At 39.6% G+C, this 27,091-nt stretch overlaps 1 protein-coding gene across 2 annotated transcripts in view; it reads right to left on the reverse strand.

The window, feature by feature from the left end:
- Window positions 1-27,091, reverse strand: part of VPS41 (VPS41, HOPS complex subunit) — a 211,166-nt gene that overhangs the window by 47,475 nt on the left and 136,600 nt on the right. For both annotated transcript variants that reach the window (XM_012809959.2, XM_023517712.1), the window contains 6 exons: window positions 26,778-26,844; window positions 10,615-10,712; window positions 7,227-7,356; window positions 5,658-5,773; window positions 4,382-4,438; window positions 956-1,017 (listed from right to left, as the gene is read on the reverse strand). In XM_012809959.2, coding sequence (XP_012665413.2) covers window positions 956-1,017; window positions 4,382-4,438; window positions 5,658-5,773; window positions 7,227-7,356; window positions 10,615-10,712; window positions 26,778-26,844 — 530 coding nt within the window. The remainder of the gene's footprint in view (window positions 1-955; window positions 1,018-4,381; window positions 4,439-5,657; window positions 5,774-7,226; window positions 7,357-10,614; window positions 10,713-26,777; window positions 26,845-27,091) is intronic.

Consider the following 27,091-nt stretch of genomic DNA (forward strand, 5'->3'; position numbering starts at 1 on the left):
GGCAACCTTTGGGATGCCAAGGACGCAGTCGCTTCTCAGCACTGCACATGCTCCAGAGGGAGCACGGACATAGGACAGGCCCACATGACCACAGCAGGACATTTATGGTTTCTGCCCACTACAGACCCCTGCAACCCAGGGCCCTCTGGTCTGATCACTTCCTCTTAACTGCTACTCTCTTGATGGGAAACAATTCTCTTTGAATTGTGAACACAGACAATTTGTTCTGGACCATCTTTCAAGGATGCTTGCAAAGCAAATAGCCTGAGAAATTGGAGGACAGAGAGGTGTTTCCCTCCAGAGTGAAGGGCAGGTTTGCTTACTGTCCAATACAATGAAAGTAGTGTTGTTTTCTGGAGCAAATGACAGGCAGGCTTATCGCTTACTAGAAAAGCTCAGATACCCTGAATTCAAGATTCCTCTCTTGAAACACAATCCAACGTATGAGCAGGGTCACCTGGCCCACTCTATGTTGCCAACTGTGGGAATCAGGGCTTGGGGACCTGGGCAAAATGCTGATCCTCTGGCTACTACTGCCTGGCCTCTGGCCAGTACTATCCTCTGGCTAGTACTGGCTACACTACTTCCATTGTATTAGACAGTAAGCAATGAGATAGTCTGTTAGCTCTGACCCAAGAGTCTCATGTCTTTTTCCAGTACCAAGGAAAACTGCAGCAGACTAATTTGTTAGCTTATAAATCTCAGAACCTGTGGTTCTTAACACCTATCTCATTAAATAATGAAAAGAACAATTCTCCTTTGATGAGAATAAGATCTTTGGGGGAATCATATATATTAATCCATTCTGTGATTAAAGCCATTAATATTCAAAAATGGTCTCTGTTAGAAGGATGCAAAAAAATAACCTGTCAGCTGCAAAGAATGGCTTATTTTTATTGTTAACTTTAGTTAGTTCTATTTACACAACAAACAGTCATGAAAATGTCATCATTACCGTGCTGCTATATCATAGTCTCCTCTCTCCATCAGGTGGTTTATATATGCCAGGCCAATATCCTAGGGGAAATAAAATGAAGAAATCTCATAATTCAATTGGAACAACCAAAAAATTACATGTCAGCTTTTAAGGAAGCCATAGTATTAGTATCCTATTAGGACTACTGACTACAACCTTTTCATGGTACAGTTTATGTAATTATGTTGCTTCTTGAGAAAAATATGAACATATTTTTAAATGTACAATAGAACCTCTATACTTGACCACCTCCTTAATTGACCTAATTTTCATAGACAGGACATGTACCACACATATGTGTCACTACTCTAAGTCTCGTTCCTTATGCTGACCACCTCCATATATTGACCAGTTTGTTACAGTCCTGTGGGTGGTCAACTTAGAAAGGGTCTACTGTATTTGTATTAGAAAGTCATGGTTTTTAAAAAATAATGTTACTATTTTAAAGGCACCTAATAGGTCCCTCTCTTAACAGATTCCCTACAAAGGAAATCTTCAATATTAGAAACACAATCCAATAACCCATGTTGTCACTGGATATACAATTATCTCTTATGCCTTTACCTTAAACGTGACCTGCCTGCTTCCTCTACCCCAAGTATGAAGAACGTTTTAAGAAAAATGAAATAAAAGACTATAATATTAAAGAGAAATATGAAAAACCAAAAGCTAATATTAAAGTAAAACCAGCTCAGAAAAACATATGATTCAAATCCTTAAATGTACAGATGAAGAAGCTGAGCTGGCAGCAGGGCAGTGCCTGGGGCGGCGTCCCTGTCCACTCATTCACTCCACTCACTTTACTTATTCTGAAAGGAGGTATGGGAGCTGGCGCCAGCTTGATCACCCCAGGATGCTTCTGAAGTATTATTTCCACCTGAAACCATGTTCACAAGAAGCTCAGCCTCAGCCTGTGCAACAAAACTAGAATTTTAAGTTCTACTTTATGTACAGAAAGGTGTATGTGAAATTCCTTCCTATGTGGCAGAAACGGCAGGAGCTCATTTCTTCTCGGGATGGCTGGTATGAGGTTACATGTGCTCGGATAAAAGAGTCTTTGCATAATTAATGTACACACATGCTCATTTCAGGAGTGAAGGGAAATGCCTGCAGTTTTTAGTTATTGAATTTTTACTTTAATGGCCATCATGTCAGAAGTCATACTTAAAAATCTACAGAAACTCGAGCGAAGAAAGGGCATCTGACTTGCTTATTTTTCTCAGGCCAGATCACACACCACAGAATCTGTGGAGGGTCATTCTGTCCAGGTTCAGAGAAGAGAATGTCTCCTGTTCAGAGCCAACCCCTCGACCTCTCTCCTCAAACCTGTGCCTCTTCGTTGCAGATCTTATCTTGAAGGCCTCCACTTTCTCCAGACACCTTTTACATCAACCCTATTTTGTCTCTTTCCCTCAGCACAAGCTTATTTAAGTGCTGTCTCACACAAAATACCCAACAACAACCATCATCCCATCAGGCCACAGGGCTCAATCCTTTCCACGTCACAGCTACCCTGAGAGTCCATATTCTACCTGCTTTATAGTCTCCACTTTCACTTTCATGACATGCTGAAAGTAAACCACACACAGACAATTACCAAGTGCAGCCTCCAACTGACCAGCTGCCCTGGTCTTACTTTTCCTATCTGCTCTCCTCGCTACATAAACACTTAACTCTCTTTACACCAGAATGCTCTTCTCTCTTGGCTACCAGGAAATGACCTTCCTCTGGCCATTCCTAATCTGTTTTATAAACAGAGGGTGCTTCCAAAATGTATATATATTTTAAGAAAAGAAAAAACTATCCTGACATCTGCAATTATAAGTGATAACAAGATAAGAAATGTTATTGGCATATATTGAGTCATTAAGAAAATTTTGAGACACAAAAATCAAGAAATGTAAACTGTGCATGGACAGAAACAGATGAAGCCCTCCCAGCAACACCCGAGCTGAGCACGTTGACACTGCGTGGGGGAATCAGAAAGGAAGCTGCAGACTGTGTTTCTCTGAAGGGAAATGATGGACGGTAACATAGCCTGTTTCTTCCTTTGAACAACAGTGTTCCTGATGCTTCCATTCACGGTCTTCTGTCCGCTGACATTACAGACCTCCTGTGTGTGGGCTCACACATTTGACTGACACTTGTTTCCTAATAATTTTCCCACACCTATTTTTAAGTCCAACTATCTCTCTTTCTCTGTGAATAGCAGCACAATCCACCCACAGGCTCAAGCCCAAAGCCTGGAGATCAGCCTAGATTTCTGGCTCTCATTCTTTTGTCCACACCGAGTCAGTCATCACATTCCAAAGACTCAAGTTCACTGCATCTTCCATCTACCTTCACCTCTCCACGCCTACCAGCTCTGTGTTGGTCTCGCCACTTCACATCTAGATTACCAAGAAACACCTACTGATCTCCATGTCAGCTGACCTCTGACTGGCCCTGTCTCCATCAGAGAATCTTTCTAACAGGGAAATCTGACAGGGCACTGAAAGCTTAACTTGCTTTCAGAGGTATCAAGACAGAATGAAGCTCTTCATTACAGATGGTCCTACCAGATCTGACCTTTCCTAGTGAGTCCTCCAGTGTGCACCTCCACAAACAGGCCAGGCCATTTCACTCCTTTGCATCTTCACATATACTAATCTAAGGGCTGGGATGCCTTGTCTTCCTTATTCTTCACAGTTTTAACTGTAGTAATAATATTAAGAAGAATTAAGGCCTTCAGTGGCGTTTTACTGAGCAGTTTAAGATGGAAAAAGCATAGGTATTAGGAATCGGTGCTGACACCCAGATAGCCACAGAAGACTTAAGTTTCCCATTTTCATCTATAAACAGAGTTTGGGCAGATGATCTTCGGGGACCTTGCACGTACGTGTATGAAGGATATGGCTCCTCCTCTGCTTTCCACCTGCACCTTCACTGTCACAGGAAGCAGAAAAAGGAATTCTCACCCCTATATTTTCCCAGAGCCTAAAATGTAATAAAGATGTATTGGGGGTCCTAGCTTAGTCTCCGTAACAAAGTCAATTGAGTGTGTCATTATGGAGACACTGAAATAATGCACTCTTACAAAACCACTCTTTTCATGAATTTCTGTGATAATGTGATTTTACCTATGATTTAAGAAACTTCCACAAACATAACTGGAAAGCGTGTATTTAAAATGTTTTTCACAAACACAGTTTCCAAATTACCTAAAACTACCTCCTAGGAGGTGCTTAAGTCTCTTGTTCATAAGTAGAAACTGATTCGATGAGATATTCTAACTTCCCAGTTTAGGGAATTACTATGAAATGAATTCTCAAAAGATAGGACAAATCTGTTCTTTTCTACTTTCAGTCTCATTATAACTTAACAAAGAAGAAAGTCATGTTTCAAATAATAAAATTGCACACTTACCAGAATCTTATGTCTTTTAATGTTCCTCTGACTAATTGCAGCTGCCATCAAAGCTTCCTATATTGATGTAAGTATGATAAAAGGAGCAAAAAAGGGACAGAACAGGGGAGATGGGGGGAGAGAAACATATTAAGGTTATAAGCACTGTATTTTGTTCTAGCATTCTGGACTACGTGAATAAACCCCATTTTCCCATGGCTTTCGCCTGAAGCACTGGAATTTTTAATGCTATGGTTGAATGAACTGCACTGAATTCAAACTCAAACAAAAGCAGTCAACCAAAATGAAGACTTCTTTTATTTCCATTTGAATTCATTTCCACATTAGGATATTGGAATCACATTTCAGACACAAATCAAAACACAACAAAATCTCCTATTCTCCATACCAAAAATGGCATCTAAAGCAGTTTTAAATCTTCATGGACTATATTGAGGCAAAGGGCTGCTTTTCTTTACTATAATGCACACATTTATGTATACCTACAATTAAGTGGCATCCTTAAAACATAAAATTATTTCTTTAAGAAACTACAGGATCTAAAGTAACATGGTCATAACTGGGTTACGAACTAAATATCAACACCTGGACTCAAACAGTTTATAAATGAAAACAATGATAACTTTCCCTGAGTCCTCCCAGGCAGTTGGAAAGTGAGTGCGATGAACAGGCAGACTGTGTGTTCCTGCTGTTTTCAGCTGGTCATCTAAAGAGTTTATCAAAAAAATAATGCTTTTGCACCTAATGAAGTTGAAAAAATTCTTGAAGAAAATTTTGACTGAATCCAAATTCTTTTAATAAAGGGATTTGTTTGTGAAGCTTGGATTTGGTTGAGGAGCCAGACTTGGGAATCTGGAGGGCCACACAGGGCCCTGAGGCCATGGGTTCTGCACCCCTAGACTGGGAAACATTACTCTATCCAAAGGGGTAGTTCACACCATCTTAACTGGGTATTAATTTGGTAAGTATGAATGATTGGTTTCACTAAAATATCCAAATAGACAACTCTGATATACTAGCTCTATTTTAATTTCCTTGAAAAAAAATCACAAAAATTTCCTTAGGCTAGATCTACTCCCTCCCTCCACCCCCACCTCCTCCTCATTTAACACTAAAATCAGTCAACCTAGTACAATCTTCTGTTCCCTAATTTCTTAAAAGATTAGAATGTTATTAACCTCCTACATATTTTTGGCTTGGGGCACTTTACTACAAAAACCTTTTATCCTCTGTTACAGATGAGTCAATACTTTCAAGGAAATAAAATCAAAGCTACTTCATATTTCTTCTTTTCCAGGAGCCAGTCAATGTGATCATCTTGGTCTCGTTCCTTGGCCACTACAACATCTCTTGGACTCACAATGTAAAAGAGTGATTCCCCTTCCGAGTATTCTAAAGGCGAGAGAAGAGAGGAACAACTTGGGTGACTCAATGTAGAAAACACGGCAACGGATGCTGGGGTCCTCATTAGGCTACACAATCTCCGTAAAGAGAAAACCCTTTACCTTTGTGGCGAGTGTTTGGCTCTGCTGGAACATAAGAGCAGAAGAATGAGCGAGAATGACAGAATGCATTTAGGTGTTACTAACAATATTTAAGGGTAAAATTATTTGAAAGGAAGGAAGGAGAGGCATGGAGTAGAGAAAAAAATACTAAAAAACTTGAAAGAAAATAAGGAGGGTTTAAAATTCTGTGTTTAATACATTAACTCTGGCTTCAGCTGCAAGTGTCCAAAATTCTCTGTGTCTAGTGCATATGAGAATTCATCTGCTGTATATAAAACCTTATTTGCGGCCATTTTGTAGCACTGCTCTATTTTTACAGAACAATTACACCCCATAGTCGGCAATAAATGTTTCCTCCTCATCAAGGTCAAGGCCACCTAAGGCATGAATGACAGACGTCCAGCCCTAGGGACATAATCTATCATTTCAGCACGTTGTGCACAATGCCAATCTGAGGGTTTCCTGCAGAATTCAATTATAAAACCTGTTTTGGAGGGTTTCTAAGTGTGCAGCAGAGTTTGCTCTGAGCAAAATACCTAGATTGTACGCTTTCAGTTGTGAATCACTTTTTTACAGAGCTGGGAGTATACGCTCAACATTTTTCAACTGATTAGGGACTTCATATAAGAAAGTTTAAACATGTACAGAATATTTCTTCAGTTCCTTTGGCCAAAATGATTACTGAAAAATTCTCATAAAATGTCAATTGCTTTTAAAGCAGTAAAAGAATTTCTATAAAGCTTAACTGTTCTATCTTCATCAATCTGTTTTCCCAAGATATAACACTCAAACACAGATGTCCCTGATATGACTAAATAGTAGGGTTCTCCCTTTATTTCTGGGCAATAACTAAGTGTATTCAGCCATCCACTCAGTAAATATTCACCAAACACCTACTGCGAGCCAGGACTCTTCCAGGCTCTGATTACTCACTTATAAACAAGAAAGACACTACTTCTGCCATCCCAGGGCAAACCTGAACCTTCGAGGGTTGGGAGTGATAAGACAACCCCAGAGCCATGCTGCTCAACAGTAAGTGTCGCGTTAAATAGTTAGGACAATAGAAAAAGGGCAAGAACAAAAAACAAGGGGCCTAATCCTCACCTTGGTCCTGGTCCCATCTCTATTCTCCTTCCCCACTTCTACTGGAGCTCAGGTAAGTTCTGCAATATTTCTGGGCTGGGATGCCTGGGCTTTCAACATAAGTGCTCTGCCCAGATTCTTTCTAAGATCCCCTCAGAACCTCAATTTAAATTCCTTTTAGTGTAAATCAAGTGGAAATTGGGGGGGGGGGAGGTACTGTAAGAAGTCACACAAGCCAGATCTTTGATACCTCTCACCTAAGCGATAATCTCTACATTCGTTCTCTTGAAAGCCTCTCACTGTCAAAGCGTCAGAAGAGATCTCTTCACAAGTCTCGGGAAGGGGCTGGATGATGTCTAGTCTCGGCCTGGCACAGTATTCTTGTTCCTTGGGGGGTGGGAGAGAGGGAAAGGCTCATCTTAATTACATTTCTACAAATTAATTATCGTTGGCCTTATTTGCCTTGCCTTCACCATCTTGGCGCGTGTAAGCCTTCCTGACAGCCTAGCACAGGTGGCCTTTTGACACTGCTTTATTTTCTGACATTGTGGATGAGATAAAGAGGACAGGTACTCCCACTTCCTGTGCAATTCCCAGGGAAGTGGTGGCCCAAGTGGTGACCTTGTATTTAGACAACTTTATTACATCTCTTCCGCACAAAGGTGAAGAAGAAAGATAATACCACAAATTGCTCTGTTATCCAAATCACTGCCACTACTAGTACACTTGCTGGTCATGCTGAAAAGCCGAAGATGAAGAGTCATTTCCAGATCAGAACATGATGGGATGACCGATGGAAATGTCCTACACCTATACTGCTCAACGTGGTAAACACAGTCACTGGTGGCTAACGAACACATGAAATGTGATGAGTGTGACCAAGAAACTGAATTTTGAATTTTATTTAACTTTCGTTAAATATAACAGCCACATATGGCTAGTGACTGTAGTAGCTAGAGGGAGACGGAGCAGGGTGAGCTGCGAGCAGGCGGTTACAGTCTGTGACGGTTCAACCAGCCTGGTGGGTGACTGTGTACAGATCACTCTCCCTGAGTTCTGAGCCTTGCCAAATGAACTTACTACTCTTCCTAATTTTATAGATAAAGGAACCAAGGATCAAAAAATTAATTAAGGTTAAAGTTAAACAAATGATAAGGCTGGCATTTGTGGAAAAACTGGGACTTAACGGTGAACCTGGGATTTGAAATCAAGTCTGTTTTACTTCAAAGTTCATGTTTTTGAATATTTGGCATACAGTCATAAAACACGTGTTTGAACTCATCTTCTAAAACAACAATGCCTATAGCAGTATGATACCAGGAAAGGGAAATCAGACAAGAACAGAATGAAAAAAAATCCAGAACTATACCCACTGTTCAAGTTTCCCAAACAAAAGAGTAAGCCTAGATTTCTTTGACCAATTTCATAAGGTTAACTGAGTAGTAATTAAAGTAGCTTTCTATCTCACACACAGAAAATAATCCAAAATAAAATAGCAACTATAAAAGATCAACTAGTACAGGAAAAAACTAGTGATTATACACCATAATTTATCTGATCTGGAGAAACGAGAAATTTCTCAATTTTGAAATAACTAGGAAAAAATGAGGAAAAGAATGAAAAGATCTGAATACTTAAAAACAGATTGAATACTTAAAAACAATGGAAACATATCAAAATTAGAAGAACAAAATAAAAATAAAATTTGAATGAAACGGAATTAAAAGAAAGAGGCTTCACTGGACCACAGGAAAACCTCCTTTATACATAAAAAAGGCATCAGGAATTGCAATTCATTCCACGTATACCTTCTGTTCTCTGGTCAAACTGCTCTGCTTACCTCTGAACTTCTTAAAGCAGGAATTTGGTTGTATTGACCTTTGACCCAGGACCTAGCACAAGTCTTAATACACATGTGCTTTACTAATGAATAAAAGAAAAGTAAAACCCTGGGGCAGCAGCTCAATCAACTTGGGTTCCCTAACCAGACGGACCAGTACCCAGCTACCAGACATGATGATGGTGGAGAGTATCACATGGAAAGCATCTGTAGCCGTAACACTGGTAACACACAGTTTTCTCTCTTTCAATATGAAGAAAGCAAGCAGCGGAGGGGATGGACCAAAGCTTAGCTCTTTATTCCCTTAGTCTTTTTAATGAAATGTATTCTGTGTTTAAAGATAGAAGGTGCACGCTGGTGTTCTGTAAAATGAGTCAATATACATAGGAGCATGCACATTTTCAAATCCTTTCCAAGACCCTCACCATTTCTTCCTCTGACAAGGCCCTTTTCTAACCTCTCTATGAGGCTGGCTTGTCTTTGGCTTTTACTTCATTCTAATAGTCTCTTTTTTATTAACAAAGGTTTTCTTTCTTTCTTTCTCCGTGGCCAGTTGTTTATTAGGGTCCCCTTTTGCATTTTACTGCTGCTTTCCTTCTCTCTTTCAGTCACATTCTCAGTCTTTGCCACATTCCACAACAAAAAGCACTGTACTTATTCCCTCAGGAGCCTCTGCTTTTCTTTATTTTCAAAAAAATAAATAAAATAATAGTAAACTGATGTCCTGCAACAGGGCTTGAAGCCAACCCTATTGATTTTAGTAGGTCGGAGTGTTCACTTAAGTCGACAGCAGTTCATTGCCTAGCAACATGGGCACCTAGAGCATCAGGTTACTATAGTGATGGCTTCCTGATGCAGGTGCTCGCTCAGAGAAATGCCCAAGAGCGGCTACCACTTCAAAACCACAGCTCCCAGGGTTTTTCTTCTCCATTTTATTTCCTGCCATTTGAAAAGAAAAACAAGGAGATGATACAAAGTGAGCCCACTTGCCTATTTATTGTAAAGAGCTAGAGCACCAGTTGTAATTTCTTTTTTCTATACAGCACCCAAAAGAAAATCCTTTCATGGTAAGCTCTCCTTGTTTATGCCTTGAAGCTACCACCCCCTCCTCATCTTCTTGCTGGCAGGACCCCTGGAGTCTAACAATAAAGACAAGGTGGGAATGGGGCCCAGCAAAGGGAGACTGGATGTGAATGCCCTTCCCCTGGGCCACATGCAGGAGTGTGGAAATTCCATACTAAGGACATGTAGTATGGAATTTAGATCCTCTGCCACTTTCTATCGGCCACGCTTTTTGATGTACCATCATTTGCACTGATAACGGAGACTTAACAACGATCCATTTCAAAGCAATAATCAAGCTACTCAGGATCACGGGACCACTAGAAAGTGAACAGATATGTCTGGACCAAAGGCAATCATGAACTGCCCTTTCTGTAATTCCCCTTGACCACAGGGACCCTTGTTGCAGCTGATCAACTTCATTGCTGTCATTTCTGCTAATGCACAATGTCAGCTTAGTTTCTTCGCCATTCAGCAAGAGGAATCCTTCATTCCTTTTGACTAAAATGCCAAGAGAGAAGGACAAATAAAAGACCCTCTTTGCTCAGCAAAAGGAACAAAGGCAGGCAATGAGTAGTTTCTGAAAGGTAAATATGTTAGGTGTATATCTCTGCCCACCTTATTTTATAGGTCAGAAAGTCCTGCTCTGGTAATAGAGAACTCTTCTGACGGATAACCTGATCTGGGTGCATTGGCAAAAATGAACCCCCACATCCCTTGGTATTTGGGGAGAAAATAATTACCGTTTTTTCTGAAATCTCTTTTACGTAGGAAAGTACAACAAGCTGATCACACAGAGGTGCAAGTCCACTGATGTAGAATTCAGTTTCAAACTGAGACACTGCAAATGAAAGGGACATAGAATCCATCATTAACAGGAGCAAACGCAGCACAAAACTAGGAGGACGCAGTGCCTGTGAATGCCAGATGGACCACTGTAAAAAGCCAGCGTTGAGGGGGCACGGCTGAATACAGTACCACGAGTAAGTACTAAAAAAGCTTCACAATAATCAGTGCCAAGAAAGAATACATAGGAACTTAGACTTTAAAATTTCCATTACAAATAAAACTAAATCCAATGATAAGAGTAGCACAAACGATCAAGGGTGACATGCCCAGCTAGTTAAAAAATGACAGATTGCATGAAGACACTTAAATTTTTTTAAATGTCTGAGTTTAAGTTTTACACAACTGGGGTGTTACAACTATACAAAAGTCAAAAGGAATGCTAGCTGTAATTATAAAACATTATAGACCTTGAAGCTATAAAAAAAGTGCATAAATACAGATTACTTTATAATGAAAACACCATTACTTCTTAAATGAAATAAAGGTCAGAGAAAAATAATAAATGTCTTTCCCTTTAAAAAATAATCTATTTAAAACCTAGAAGGAATACTGCATTTTGTAAGAAGTATATGGATTTAATTACTCTGGACTCCAAAGATCTGACAGAAAGCTCAGTGGAAGAAGTACAAATATTACTAGGTTATGATTCTAATGAATAGCTGCTGTAAAATATCAGTGTTGTTTTAAGAGACCAAGTTTTGGGTGCTTTATTCTCAGAGCAGAAGCCCGCTGACACAGGAGTGGTGTTGCCGAGATTCTTCTGGGAACTCTACTCTGCACCTACGGATTCACCGGGGAGTAAACGCTCCCTGGAACCCAATGCACAGTCCAAGAGCATCTTCCTTCAGATCTTCTGCACAGTTCTGTGGTGTCAGCCGCAGATCTAGGAACTTTCACGTAACTTTTCCCCCTAAATAGGGTAACTCAGTGTGTCACAGTGGAACTAATATTGAATGCTGAAGTCAGAAAAATTTAGTAACCCGGTTTATAACTCCCTCTAAATTTAACTTGGACAGGTAATTTCAACTTCTGTGAGCATGATTCTTCCCATTTATAAGAGAAAGGAATCAGAATAGAAATATAGGTAACATGAATTTCCTTCCTCTTCCTCTTCCGTTCCGATCACGCAGTGTTCCTTGCTTTTGATTTTTAACACTACACCTTACACACTTGGTTCTGCAATAATTTTCATACCAAAATGAAAACTGAGGATGACCAAAAAGTTGCTAAATAGCAACACACACTCTAAAAAGGACAATATTTCTTAGACTTTTCCTTGATTAGATTTCACGGGTGGTTTGGTGCCTTGTAAGGAACCACAGAATGGAAGTCCCAGGGCAGGTGCTCTGGTCCCACCCCTGCCACTGACACATATTTCCTGAAGGTTTTTATCTACCTACTTGAAAACAGTTTTGGTAAAGTAGCATGTGACAGATGTTCACAAACGAGAGTACGTGCTAAACCACCTCCACTTCTACCACGGAGACGAGCACCTCCAGCACAGCCAGCTGGAGAAGCTCACAGCACTGTGTGCGCGTCTAGGGGGTGGGGCAGGGGACATCTGGAATGTAAGATGGTACTAAATTGTCTGGGGCCCCACAGGACCCAGTAATGAAAGAAAAGGCAATTCCACATTTTAGAAGATATACGGGCATTTAACAAGAAGTTTTGGATATACAGGCATATTAACAAGAACCTCGCTCTCGAGGTTACTAAATTCTTATTGGTAGAAATGGACTTGAATTGGTTTTGCTAAAGCACATTTCTTTGTTGAAACTCTATACATGGTTCCCTTCTCAGTAACTTGGGTGAAGAACAAAGAATCAGATATTCTTCAGCAACTGTTCTCATGTAATCCTGAAAAGGCTTTGCCAGGCTTGTGTGCCACAGGCCCTGAAGGGAAAACATCACCTCATCACAAAAGTGGTCAGTAAAACAGGCATTCTTCCCGTTTGGGATGCCAAGTGGGCTAGCAGCCCGGCAGGCAGTGTCAGTGTCTCTCCTCATGTAACCAAAGTCTTGGTTACCTCAAGGTCTTGGTTTTTACAAATGATACAGAACAGAGAAGCTGGAAAATAATCCTATTCAAATCTTTCCTGCTTGAGATCCTGATTCCCTATTCCACAGTAGCTTGTAGGGAAAAGATGGAGCGTTTCCTGTCCTCTAATTAAGAACATGATAGAGACTCTAACGTGCTCTTAGGGAAACACGAGAAGACTGCAGAAGCACAAATCTATTTCACTTCTCAATTCCAGCTGTTATAATAAATGCTTATTTATTAAGCAGTAAATTTTACCAGACTTGCCATTGAGAATTAGTAATAATTTAGACAGAGTCTATGTGCAGTGGGCAAATTATAAGCTGAAAACATATTTATTAGTTTTCAAAATGACTGACTAGAAGCATGCAAATTCAGCAAGAGGATATAAATATTCTAAGTCTATATGCCTTCAACACTGGAGAACCCAGGTTCATAAAACAAATACTACTAGAGGTAAAGAGGGACAGACAGCCATACGGTAACTGTGAGAAGATTAAGACAGAAAATTAACAGAGACACTGAACTTAAACTGCACGTTAGAACAAATGACCTAACAGACACTCACAAAACATCCTACCCGACACCTGCAAAATACACATTCTCTTCATTAGCACGTGGGACATTCTCGAAGATATACTATATGATTAGGCCACAAAACAAGTTTTAATAAATTTTTAAAAATCTAAATCATATTAAGTATCTTTTCAGACCACAATGGAATAAAATAGACATCAGTATTAAGGGAAACTTTGGAAATTATACAAATACATGGAAATCAAACAACATTCTCCTGAATAATCTCAGAGTAAAGAACAAAATTAAGATGGATACCAAATAATTTTTTGAAACAAATGAAAATGAAAATACAACATACAGGCTGGATGTGGTGGCTCACACCTATAATACTAGCACTCTGGAAGGCCAAGGTGGGTAGACTGCTTGAGCTCAGGAGTTTGAGATCAGCCTGAGCAGCAGTGAGACCCCATCTCTACTAAAAACAGAAAACTACCTGGTCATTGTGACAGGCGCCTCTAGTCCCAGCTACCTGGGAAGCTGAGGCAAGAGGAGGTTGCTGTGAACTGTGACACCAAGGCACTTTATCCAGGGTGACAGAGTGAGACTCTGTCTTTAAAAAAAAAATACAACATATAAAATCTGTGGGATACAGCAAGAGCAATGCTAAAATGGAAGTTTATTGTAGTAGATGTCTATATCAAAAATGTAGAAAAGTCATAAACTAATAATCTAATGACACATTTCAAAGAATAAAAAAATCAGAAGAAAAGAAATAAAGATCAGAGCAGAACTAAATGAAATAGAAACTTAAAAAAATTGAAAGAATCCACAAAAATAAAAACATCGGCTATTTGAAAAGATAAATGAAATTAATGAACCATTTTCTTAAAAATTGAAAGAATCCACAAAAATAAAAACATCGGCTATTTGAAAAGATAAATGAAATTAATGAACCATTGAGGGGGAAAAAACGGTTCCCCAACAGAGAAAATGGACATCAAAGGGTTAACAGCAAAGCACTGGCTTAACTAGGCCAGTTAACCTGCAAGGTCCTGAGGGCACCTATAAACACATCCTTGTATACTAGTACCCTCTGGCTCATTTTACTACTAAAATACCTACCAAAAAACAATTATAATATCGCTAACATAACACAGATCATGTTAAGATACACGATAGATATAGGCACCTGCGTAATATAATTAACTTGTACACATGCAATGATGGCAAGGAAGATTCCACAGCATTCACTAAAAAGAAATTTAAGGTGCACAATGGGCTAGCAGCATACATTTTACATACTGGAAAAGTCCTATGCCACCCAAGAGTGAACCCTGTGAGTAATCGCAAATAAACTCATTTATCCATTTCTTCTAGGTTTGCTAGCTTGTGAGTGGACAGTTGTTCATGACAGTCTCTGATAATCCTTTGTATTTCTGTAGCGTCAGTGTCATTTAACTCGCCAAGCTGGACTTTGCCTGAGTCATTTCTGGTCTTTGGACACCATCTCAGTTTGGATAGTGAGTGGTTTTTCTATACTACCCGAGGATTTTCCCCAAATAACCACTAGCTAGACTAACCAAGAAGAAGAGGGAGAAGATCCAAATAAACAAAGTCAGAAACAAAAAAGAAGGTATTACAACTGACACTACAGAAATACAAAGGATTATCAGAGACTATCGTGATTATTTACTCACATGCTAGCAAACCTAGAAGAAATGGATAAATTCCTGAAAACTGAAGCAGGAAGATAGAGAACTCCTAAGCAGACCAATAACGACTACCAAGACTGAATCAGTAAAAAAAAAAAAACAAACCTCCCAACAAAGATAAGCCCAGGACCAGATGGACTCACACCTAAATTCTACCAAAGGCACAAAGAAAAACTGGTACCAATTCTCTAGAAATTAATTCTAGAAAATTGAGGATGAGGGTATTCTCTCTAACTCATTCTACAAGGCCAGTATCATTCTGGCCCAAACCAGACAAGGATACCACCACAACCACCACAACCACCACCACAACAAAAACTACAGACCAATATTCCTGATGAACATAGATGCAAAAATCCTCAAAAAAATACTAGCAAACCAAATCTAATAGCACATCAAAAAGATAACACACCACAACCAAATAGGTTTTATTTGGGTTAATAGGGATGCAAGGATGGTTCTACATGAGCAAATCAACAATGATGGTACATGACATGATAAAGGACAAAAACTGTATTACCATCTTACTAGATACCGAAAAAGAATTTAGCAAAATTCAACATCCTTTCATAATAAAAACCCTCAACGAACTAGGCACAGAAAGAATATACCTTACAGTAACAGTCACAATGCAGGGGTATATGGCACACCTTCTGGGTGAGGGGCACAAATACAACCTGGACTCTACTTAACAAATGCAAACAATGTAATCTGTCCCTTCATATTAATCTGAAATAAAAGTAATAAAGGTCATATATGACAAATCCACAGCGAACATCATACTGAATCAGGAAAAGCTGAAAGCATTTCCTCTCAGAACTGAAAAAAGGGAGGGCTGCCCACCTTCACCACGCCTATTCAGCATAGTACTGAAGTACCAGCTAGAGCAGTTAGACAAGAGAAAGGAAATGCATTCAAACTGGAAAACAGGACATTGAATTATTCCCTGTTTGCTGATGATATGATCATATATCTAGAAAAAACTAAAGATGTCACCAAAAAATTGTTTGTGTTGATAAATGAATTCAATAAAGTTGCAGGATATAAAGATCGACATACAAATAAAAAGTAGCCTTTTTATATAACAATACAATCTAGCTGGGAAAGAAATCAAGGAGATATTTATAATAGCTACACAAAATTAAAATACTTAGAAATCAATTTAATCAAGACGGTAAAAAAATCTCTATAAGGAAAACTGCAAAACACTGATGAAAGAAATTGAAGAGAATTTTTTGGTGACAAAAAGGAAATCATCCCATGTTCATGGATTGGATGAATTAACATTGTTAAAATGACCACGCTGTCCAAAGCAATCTACAGATTCAATGCAATCCCTATCAATCCACCACTGTCATTTTTCATAGAATTAGAAAAAACAACCCTAAAATTATTATGGAATCAAAAAAGAGCCCAAACAGCCAAAGCAATCTTGGGCAAAACTAAAGGCATCACATTACCTGACTTCAAATTATATTACTAGGCAACAGTAACCAGGCCAATCGATGTTTTACGAGCTGTCTAACAAGAACATACATTGGGGGAAGGAAACCCCCTTAATAAACGGTTCTAGGAAAACTGGATTGCAGCATACAGAAAAATGAAACTGTACCTCTATCTCTCATCACATATAAAATCAATTCAAGATGGAGTAAAGACTTAAATGGAAGACCCAAAATTGTAAAAATAGTAGGAAAAAACTCATAGAAAATATTTTTGGACAAAAAAATTTATGACTAAGACTTTAAAAGCACAGGCAACAAACATAACAATAGACAAATGGGATTTAATGAAGCTAAAATAAACTTCTAACAGCCAGAATATACAAGGAACACAAATAACACAATAACAACAATTAAAATAACAACAAAAACTTGCCCAAGGACACGAATAGACATTTTTCAAAATGACATATAAATGGCCACCAGGTATATGAAAAAATGTTCCAACAGGGATGGAACTGGAGGCCATTATTTTAAGTGAAACAAACCAGGCACATAAATCCAAATATTAGATATTCTCAGTCATAAGTGGATGCTAAGAACATGTGCATATCCGGACATAGAGAATAGAGTGACAGATAATGGAGACTCAAGAGAGCAAAGGGGTCAGAGGAAGGAGCAGGATGAGACATTATTTACTGGGTATAATGCACATCATTTGGGTGATAAATACTCCAGAAGTCCAGACTTGACCACTATGTGATCTATGCATGTAATAAAATCGCAAACATACTCCATACATTTGTACAAATAAAAAAACCCCAAATTGAAATAAAGAAAGGATGTGGTACACAAAAATAATATTGCCAAGATTTGCAGAGGCATAGTTAAGCAAATGATCAACATTCAAATAATACTGAAACTAAATCATTTTTTTGGTTAAAAGAATTTCCTTAATATCAACAAAAATATCTTATAGAAAACAACACTGCAATTATAATATAGTAGAGTATGATTCACAAATTAACAGTCTAAAATAATGGCTGTTTATCTTGCTTTGAGGACTCTAGCACTTCGCCTCCAGCAATTCGTCTCCGTTAATACCCACTCCTAATGCCATCGCATGTAAAAAAGAGCTCCCTTCCTGACGTGAGTTGCTGAGTTAAGAAAATGTCTACAGCCATTCTGCCTTAAAAGAAGGCATTTCAGAACAAATGGTGGTGTCTTATTTTTCCATTACTCTTCACTAATGCAATGAAACATGACCGCTTTTTAGATGTAATGTGATTCAGTTTAATTTTTATATTAAGCTGAATCCCAGAAAGGCTGGCTGGAGACAGTGCTGTTAAGAATGAATGTGAAGACAGAAGAAATAATTCCTCTCATTGATTTAGAGAAAGAACTGTTGAGTGGTAATGTTTACTCTTCTAAAGAACATACATAAAATATGTAAAAGTTTATGGACTGACTTTTACAGCACCTTCCAGTAATTACTGGCTTTATATTTCAAATATTCAGTGGGTCAAAGGAAGTTCCAGTTTATTTTCACTAAAATTCTATTCCATATAAAAATGATTTTAATAATTTAAATTAAAACTTTTGTTTTCCCCTGAAGAAAACCCAGTTGGAATACAGGTTGTTCACAGGTCTCATACCACAGAAGCTCACCTTTAACTTGTCTGGAAAAGACAAGTCACAAAGAAAATAAACACAAATTCTGTTGGAGAGCAAATACACTAAAATAAAATGAAAAGTAAGAGCTGGAGCCAGGTGAGGGGGAAGAAGGATAGAAGAAATGCAGAGTTTCCAGGGGAGTCATGAAAGACAGCAGCTGTATTTCAGACCAAGGTGATCTAGGAAGTGAGGTAGTGGTTGGAGGGCCCTGCAAGAATGTGTGGTGTGCTTACTCCAGCAATGGACTTGAACTGGGATGTGCAGACAGCTGCAGGACCCCTCCTCACATGATGTGGACATGAAAGGGCTCCTTCCCTCTGCTTTATTCAGGGGAATAAAACATTTCTAGATATGTTAGAAGTAATCTAAGAAAAAAAAGAGATTCTAGATAGATTAAGAGAGAAAGGGAAAGAGAGAGAAAAGATCTTATAGCTCCAGAATGAGGATACTGAATCTATACACGGTCCTGACCCAGAAGTGAGGCTCAAGTTCTTGATCAGCTAAGCAACAGAAACATAATGCAGGCCAAAACACAAGTTACATATGTAATTTTCTGGTAGCCACAGTAAATAGCAAAAAGAAAGAGGTATAATTTCAGTAATGTATCTTACTTAATGTAACATATCAAAAATATTTCAATATGTAACAACATAAAAGTTCCTAATGAGATAGTTTACTTTTGATTTCTATACTAGGTCTTTGGAATTGAATCTGTATCACAGGCCAATCCACACTAGGCGTACCTCACAGAATTAGAAGCCACGGTAGTGAGTGGCTATCACTCTAGACAGCACAGGTCTAGACACCCAGGGTCTTCCTTCCCCCTTGTCTTTAAAGTTCAGTGATTTCATTAGGACATATCTTGACGTTGCTTATCATGGATCACTGTTCCCAGAGACAGAGTACGATACTTTCTAATTTAAGGCACTGTTTCTTTATAGTTTCATGAAGTTTTTGTGGACTTACTGTTTGAGGTATTTATTCTATTTCTTTATTTTTAATTCAGAGATTTTTTTTTTTTTTGAGACAGTCTCATTTTGTTGCCCTCAGAAGAGTGCCATGGAGTCATAGCCCCCAGGATTCTCTTGCCTCAGCCTCCCGAGTTGCTGGGACTAGAGGTGCCTGCCACAATGCCCAGCTATTTTCAGAGATGAAGTCTCACTCTAGCTTAGGCTGGTCTCAAACCTGTGAGCTCAGGCAATCCACCCGCCCTGGCCTCTTAAAGTGCTAGGATTACAGGCGTGAGCCATCGTGCCTGGCCTAATTCAGAGACTCTTTAATTGTAGTCTGAATTACATTTCTGCCTTTAGTACTTATTATTTAACCTTACATCTTTTTTCCCTATTGCCTTGTGATTTTTAACATTTTCCGATTTCCACTCTATTCCTGTTGCAACATTATTTTTGTGTCTGTCTGCTTTTGTGCTCCTTCTGGCGGAGTCATCATTTCTGCAATGAGGTTTTACTCATAAATATTTCCTGGAGCCTGTCATCTCATTTGAAAGTTTTAAATTTTGATCTCTGTTGTGCTTTCATATCTTACATCACTTTTTAAAGATGTAGTTAATTCTGAAACAGGAGATTACAGCTGTGGTCGACCTTGCAGGCGTGTTTCCTGGTCTGTATTCATTGCCAGGGACATTAGTCTGCCCATTACTTACTTTTTAAAAAAACTTAGTATGGATTTGACCTGGTACTTCTTCTGGTGCCCATTTTTAGGTGAATGTCTGTCACTGAACTCTTAGAGCTCCCTCTTCTTCTGTCTTCATTTGGTATGAAAAAATCTGACCCCTTGCTTTCCGAGATTCCTGGCTGTGCTCACCCCTACCTTTACCCACAACATCTCTTTCTTTTGTTTCTGTTGTTTCTGTGGCCCTGTCCTGCCCAGGGTTTCTTCTGCTCCCATTCCCTATACTTCCCTGTGGGCCCCAGGCCTGCTGTTTCCAGAGCAGCCTGGCATCCCTTCCAGTGAACGCTGCCTGTCCACCGCAGAGTCTCCTGGCTTCGAGTCTCCACGCAGATGCTGATACCATAGCAGGTCTGCTGGCTATCGGTGATTTTTTTTTTTCACATACACTTGTGTCTTGAAGTTCTCAGGACACCTGCCATCTGTGGGGTTTGGGTTTTGTGATTTAGCTGTTCCATTTTTATGTGAGAACTCAGCTTGCTTGAACAATTATGCTGCCATCACCACTCAGAATCCTCCAACCACAAAGTTTAAACGTATTGGTGATATACATCAACTTCTTATTGCCCAGGGCACGGGGTCTGAGTTACAGTCACAAACACATATTAATGTTGGACCCTCAACGGCACAAACACTAACAGTTTCAGAATGAACATCCAGAGAAGTTAAGTAGCTTGACTAAGTAGCTTAAGTAGAAGGAAACAGAAGTAGGAATCTGAAGTCTTATTTTTCGCAGATGTTAAGCCACACCAGAAAGTGTAAGTAAGAATACAGATATGCTCAGGTTACAAGTGCACTCCAGTTAGCAAGAACAGAAGTTCAGGCCTGATAAGTCTGTGGACTCTCGCAGCCAGGGTGCCCTCGCTCCGCTGTACCCAGTACGCAGACCGGGTACCGCTTTTGTGTTTTGTTTTGTTTTTACCATTTGATCCCTCGTTGGTCCCAAAATGTCTATTAGCCAGATGTGACCCAGAAAGATTTGGTTTCTACCTTGAAGCTAAAGTGATATCCTATAGATCTTAGCTTCTGTGATTCTTAAAGAAGGAAATAAAAAAGTTTGTCAAGCAATTTATAAATAAGAACAATTACCTTTCATTATCCTCTATCCACTTGTGAAAAAAGCATCAGGGCCCTTCATGATAGTGCCTTGTTTCCAAGAGATTCTGGCCCTTTAGTTACCAGATATGAGTATTTCATAATTGATTGGATATAATGCCTACAGACTTCAGTAAATCTGAATACTCTGTCAGCATGACCACTGATAATTGAAAATACATTTAGAAATCACAGCATTTCAACAGCTTCGGGCTGTGCTACAAAGCAGACACATGAAAGTAAAAGTGACTTCACGACGCTCTGTATCAGCAAGTGGAAGACACTTGCTGAGAAGTGTCTCAAGACAGGTCTTCAAGACAGGGAAGACCTGACACAGGGAAGGGAAACTAGAGAGAATGGCCAATGAGACAGGAGTCAGAAGCCACTCAAAATAGGCTGACACTGCCATTTAATTCCACGTTTTCTAACTAATATTCAGGGTACCACTGTCATTTAAATGACAACACTCAGCTGATATGGTTATCTCATCTACCAGATGTCAGCTTCACAGAGCAGCACTGATGAGGATTGTGTAGGGAGTGAACTACAGCACACGGCTGAGACCACAGAAGAAAGTGGCCATGGCCCTGCCAGGCAGAGCTTCCAACCAAACAGTAAGGCTTTACCTTGTGAACACAAAATTTCCTTGGTGCAGCCACTAAACTTAAACCAAACCCTAACAAGTAGCAAACAGGGGCTTTTCTTCCATTTAAAGGGGTTGGAAGAACCACAATATGAGCTTAGTCCCTTTTGCTCAGAAACAATACTGAAGACCAAGGCTTCTAGACATTCTCTAATAATTTGGAGAAGAAAGAATGAGGAAGAGCTGTTAAGTTCAGAATAAAACAAGTGAAAACATAATTTCTGCTTCTCCAAAAGGGATACTTCTCTGAATCCAAAATTAAAACACAAAGCTACTACATTTCCATTTTATCTGGCTGTTTAAAGAACAGGTAGGCAGCCATCATCATTGGTATAGAAAAGGTCTTTGAAGAATTTCTGCCCAGTGGTTTACATCTGAAAGCTGGAGCAAACCTTGGTCCTCCTGGTTGCCCTGGGCCGGGTTACGAAGGGAGAACACGTGGGAATAACTGTACAGCACCACGGTTGTAACAGCTTTAAAACTAGGAGCATCTGAATTCAAATGCTGCTTTCTCTGCTCATGGATGTTAATAGTCTTGAGCTTCTGAACATCAGCTTCTTCATCTATAAACTGGAGGTAATAACCCAAACCTACTAGGACACGGTGAAGATTAAATGACATTCTATTTGTGAGATCCCACCATGCCCAGTGAGCCCACTGTGAGGGTGTCTCAGCATGCCCCCCCCCCCCCGGGTTAGAGGCTCTCCTACAAATGGAACTTTACCTTGGAAGTAAGAACAAAGTAACCTAAAAATTTGTACCCTCATATTAATTTGAAATAAAAAAAAGAACACAAACATTCTATTTGTAACGTACTTAGTACTGTGCCTGGTGGTGGTTCTTATGCTAGAAACAAAATACACTTGTTTGTTCAGGTGCTTCAAATTACTTACCACTATTTATAATGGCGAAAATGTAGTAATTCTACTCGCAACAACAAAACCCTGAGTCTCCAGCACTAAGTGGGAAAGAGTTTTTACATCCCTATAATATGCAGTAAGGCAAGTAAATAAAGGCTCAGCTGCAGAATCTAGGAGGTTCTACTGTATAAAATTCTTTACTTTTCTGTATTTAAAAAATTCCATAATAAATAGTTGGAAAGAAAATTGAGTAGATTTCAGAGATTTAAACTGAACTATAACATAACAGAAAATCATACACAGCAAGATCCTTAAATGAAAACACCTTGAATGACAGCAGCAGGTGTCACAATCTCCACTGAGACTCAGACTAAGAGATGAAACCATGTCACTCAGGTACACAAAGAAAACCTATCCCAGTGCTGTAATCTGTACATCTGAATCAGAATGAGAACAGGCAGAGGAAGAGAGACACTTAGATCCAAGAAAGAATTCTCTCACGGCGTCCTGCACCACACAAAGAGTTCTTCAACTTCCAAGCCACTGTTTTCTCAGTCAATGGGCTGGAAATAGCATGATGTGCTGAATTCTAAGACCATGGTAATGATCAATTAAAGATACTGACATTACTTAAAATCAAAAAGATTTCCCTTCTTTTCTCATCGCTCTCTTTCTTCTTGGCCTCTCTGCCATTCTATAAAGATTCCCATAGCTGTTTATCTCAATTATTATTAATTTGAGATAGGACATTGTTCTATTGCCCAGGCTAGAATGCCATGGCACCATCAGAGCTCACTGCAACTGAAACTCTTGGGCTCTAGTGATCCTCTTGCCTCGGCCTCCCAAATAGCTGGGACAATAGGTATATACCACCATACCAGCTAATTTTTCTATTTTTTGGTAGAGAGGGAATCTTGCTCTTGCTTAGGCTGGTCTCTAACTTGGTCTCAAGTGATCCTCTGGCCTCAGCCTCCCCCATGTGCTAGGATTACAGGTATGAGCCACTGCACTTGGCTATCAATTATTATTTTAAAAGAAACTTCCATAAGAAATCAAGATTAGGAACCCAATCATTAATTCCTTGCATGGAAGTCAGGTGCTCCCAGAGAAGACACCTGAAAATGATACACAGACATTGCCTTCATTTCCCATCTATGTAACACTTGCTCTTGAACAGACCAAGTAAGACTTTAGTGAAAAGCACCAGAAAATTAGGGAGTCCTGTGAGAACACAAGCAATTTAAGTGAAGTTACAAAAAGTGTGGCAGGCTAAATAAGTATGGACCACATGCGCTTTTAACAATGCAATTTGAAAGAAATGAGTAACACCCAGTGACCTTAATTATTACTATTATTATTAACTACTATTCATTCACAAAAGTAAATGAATATCCTATTAACAGGAATAACTTTTGTGTTATTTTTAAGATTTTGACTTGTAAGGAAGAGTTATAAAAATTTGACTTCCAAGAAATGTATAGCCATAGATATTTCTTTAATCCCAATACCATTTTCACCTCATTTACTAAAGAACAGTGAGCAGGGTTAAAGCAAATTGTAATCCAGACTTCCTAATATTTCCCTTTCCTTTATCCTACTCAAGGACCCTTATCCAAACCACTTTGCCTCCTGCTGTGGAAATGGCTTATATTCTTAAAGGTTTGCTCTCAAGAGGGCAAAAAATGGTACTTAACCATTAACCATAGTAGTAAAATGTTAGTAATGTGAAACCATGGTACCCACACACAGTCTATTCCGGGTAAATCACAGTACAGATGAACTACACTGTAATAAAGTGATCCCAGGGTTCTGGATTAATAGGGCTACCACTGAGCCAGCTATTGGCAGTCAGAGTTGGGATGGAAGTTTGCACAGCCACCAGGATTTAGTGAGCAACTACTGGGTGCCAACTACCACATTAGGCACATTACCCATGGTATGTCTTACTCTCAGAACCACTGTGAAAGGGAGGTATTATCACCTCTATTTAATAGGTGAGAAAAGCATGGTCAGGAAGGTTGAGTAACCTTCTCAAGGTTATGCACTTCAGCAAACTACCTTGCCTCCCAGAATTCTGGTGGTTCTGTAGAGTTATATCCTATCCTTTTTAAGGCCACGGTAGTAAGACCTTAGATCAGTTATTTACCTCTCCGAGCCTCAATTTCTTTATTAATAGAATGAGAAGCATGCTACTGGTGCTTCAGAGGGTTCCTGTGAGGAGGTTAATGAAGGCAGGTAATGCATGCACACAGCACAATGCCCCTCTCCAACGACATGAGCAGTACAAACCCAACACGGATCGATGACGACTGCTACATTTCATGCCTCCCTGGCAATTTTTATACCCTTAAAAATTTCCAGAGTTTTTACCTTTGGTGTTTCACTTGTCTGTATTTAAAATACTCAAATACTTACTTCTCTGCACATATGTAACGAGGTGTGCAGACTTTTTTTTTCTTGGTGGGCAAGGGAGGGGCGGGAACAAAAGAGAGATGCTCAACAATTATCTGTGTCTCTGAGTTACCAGTTTCCTCTCTTACCTTGTTCCTCACCTATTTTATCCATACTCTGAGCAATCTGAACTATGCTTTTATCCTTCTAAGTTAAAAAAAAAAAATTATTATAACCCTATCAGCAACTTCTGACTCCATGTGCAGAATAGCCCAGGTTTAAATATATAACCGATTTAGCCATGTGGCACCATGTTCATCTTCCTATTTCTAGAAATAGTCATATGGATTTCAGTTTCAACTTGTCATAATGACAATCAAATTTATATTCCCCATCCACCATCCAAATGGGTAAATGAATTTCTCATCTGACTTAGATAATGATATGGCAATTTTTTTTCCTCAGAATAATTTTTATAACCTAAGTTAAAAAAGTAATCATCTATCATCCATGGCATAGTTCCTCAGAGATAGCGATTCATTCAACACAATGTTATTTAACACCTACTGTGTGCTAAGTATTATGCCAGGTAGTACAGTGAGCAAACCAGACCCACTGTGCGCTCCCAAAGAGGTGAAAGTATGGTAGTGAGATAGAAATATACTGAATGATCACAAGACTGTGCAACCATGACAAGCACTGAGAAGGGGAAGTGTGCAGCATTCTGTATGCCTGAAATGGGGGGGACTGAACTTGGGGAGGGAGGCCCAGTGACTTTCCCAGGAAAGAAACACTCAAACTAAGGTATAATTAAGATTCAATAAAATGAATAGGGGCAAGAAGAATGTTCTAGACAGAGGGGACAAAGAGCATGGACAGGTGAAAGACGGTGAGTGTGGCTGCAGTGTAGAGCCCGGGGAAGGCTAGGTGTGCCACAGCTAGAGGGGCAGCAGGCCACACGGCTCCCTGTGCTGGGCCACACCGAGGAGTTTTACCTGCATCCTAAGAACAACAGGATGCGATGGAAGGATGACGACATGACCTGATCTCTACTTTGACTGCAGTGGAGAGATGAGAGGAGAGTTATTCACAGGGAAAGGATCTGACCACTGGGGAGGCTGCTTCAGTGGTCCAGATAAAAGACGATGATAGTTCAGGCCAGACAAGCCATGATAAAAATGGTGTAGGTACCGTGCTGGGTGTGTGCATATGTTGCCTCTTGTCATGCCCACACCAACCTGTGAGACAGGTGTTCTTTTCCACATTTTTTAGATCAAATATTGAAACATGTACAAATTTGTCGGGAGTCCAGGTAGTAAGTTACATAGCCAGAACCCATGTTGTAACCCATGGTTACTTGACTTCAAAGCCAACTACAAAATTAGTGTACAAAAATTAGAAATATATATATTTTTAAACAAGAAGGTCTCCATGGTGAAGTTTCTTATGGTTGTTGTTGTTGTTGCAGTTTTTGGTTGCGGCTGGGCTTGAACCTACCACCTTCGATATTCTGGGCCAGCACCCTACTCCTTGAGCCACAGGGGCCGCCCAGTGATGAAGTTTCAAAACTTGAAAGCTGGCCCTGTGTGGTGGCTCACACCTATAATCCTAGCACTCTGGGAAGTTGAGGCAGGTGGACTGCTTGAGCTCAGGAGTTGGAGACCAGACTGAGCAAGAGCAAAACCATATCCGTACTAAAAACAGAAAAACTAGCAGGGTGTTGCAGTAGGCACCTGTAGTCCCAGCTACTGAGAGGCTAAGGCAAGGGGGCTCACTTGAGCCCAGGAGTTTTGAGGTTGCTAAGAGCTAGGCTGATGCCAAGGCACTCTAGCCTGGGGCAAAAACAAACAAACACAAAAACTTAAAAGCTTCTTGATCTATCTTATCAAGGTACCAAGCGATGAACCCTGAAATAAATGTGACCTTAGGTTTCCACTTAATAAAATAGATATTCTTTAAAATTTTACACTCTTAAAAGACAAGCAGTGCAGACATACCGATTTCAACATAACGACTTGGCAGATCTCTCATTTCGCTGGCATGCCGTTCCTTCACGGAACATATCTGGAAAACAAATTTACAGGTTATTTTATTCGTTTGATGGAAAAGTCCTTCGTAACACTCTTTTCAATATATAATACATTTGCTAACTTAACTATGAGCACTGAAGATAGAGTGCATTTAATTTATCCTATGACTTAAATCATGTGTTCTCAAACTACAGCCTGCGGGCCACATGCAGCCCGCCTAGGACATTTATCTGGCCCGCTGGGTGTTTTTGCCGCCACTGCCTGTCCTGCTTAGCAGCCAA

The sequence above is a fragment of the Otolemur garnettii genome, unplaced genomic scaffold (assembly GCF_000181295.1).
Source record: "Otolemur garnettii isolate 467f Iridium unplaced genomic scaffold, OtoGar3 scaffold00119, whole genome shotgun sequence".
NCBI lineage: Eukaryota > Metazoa > Chordata > Mammalia > Primates > Galagidae > Otolemur > Otolemur garnettii.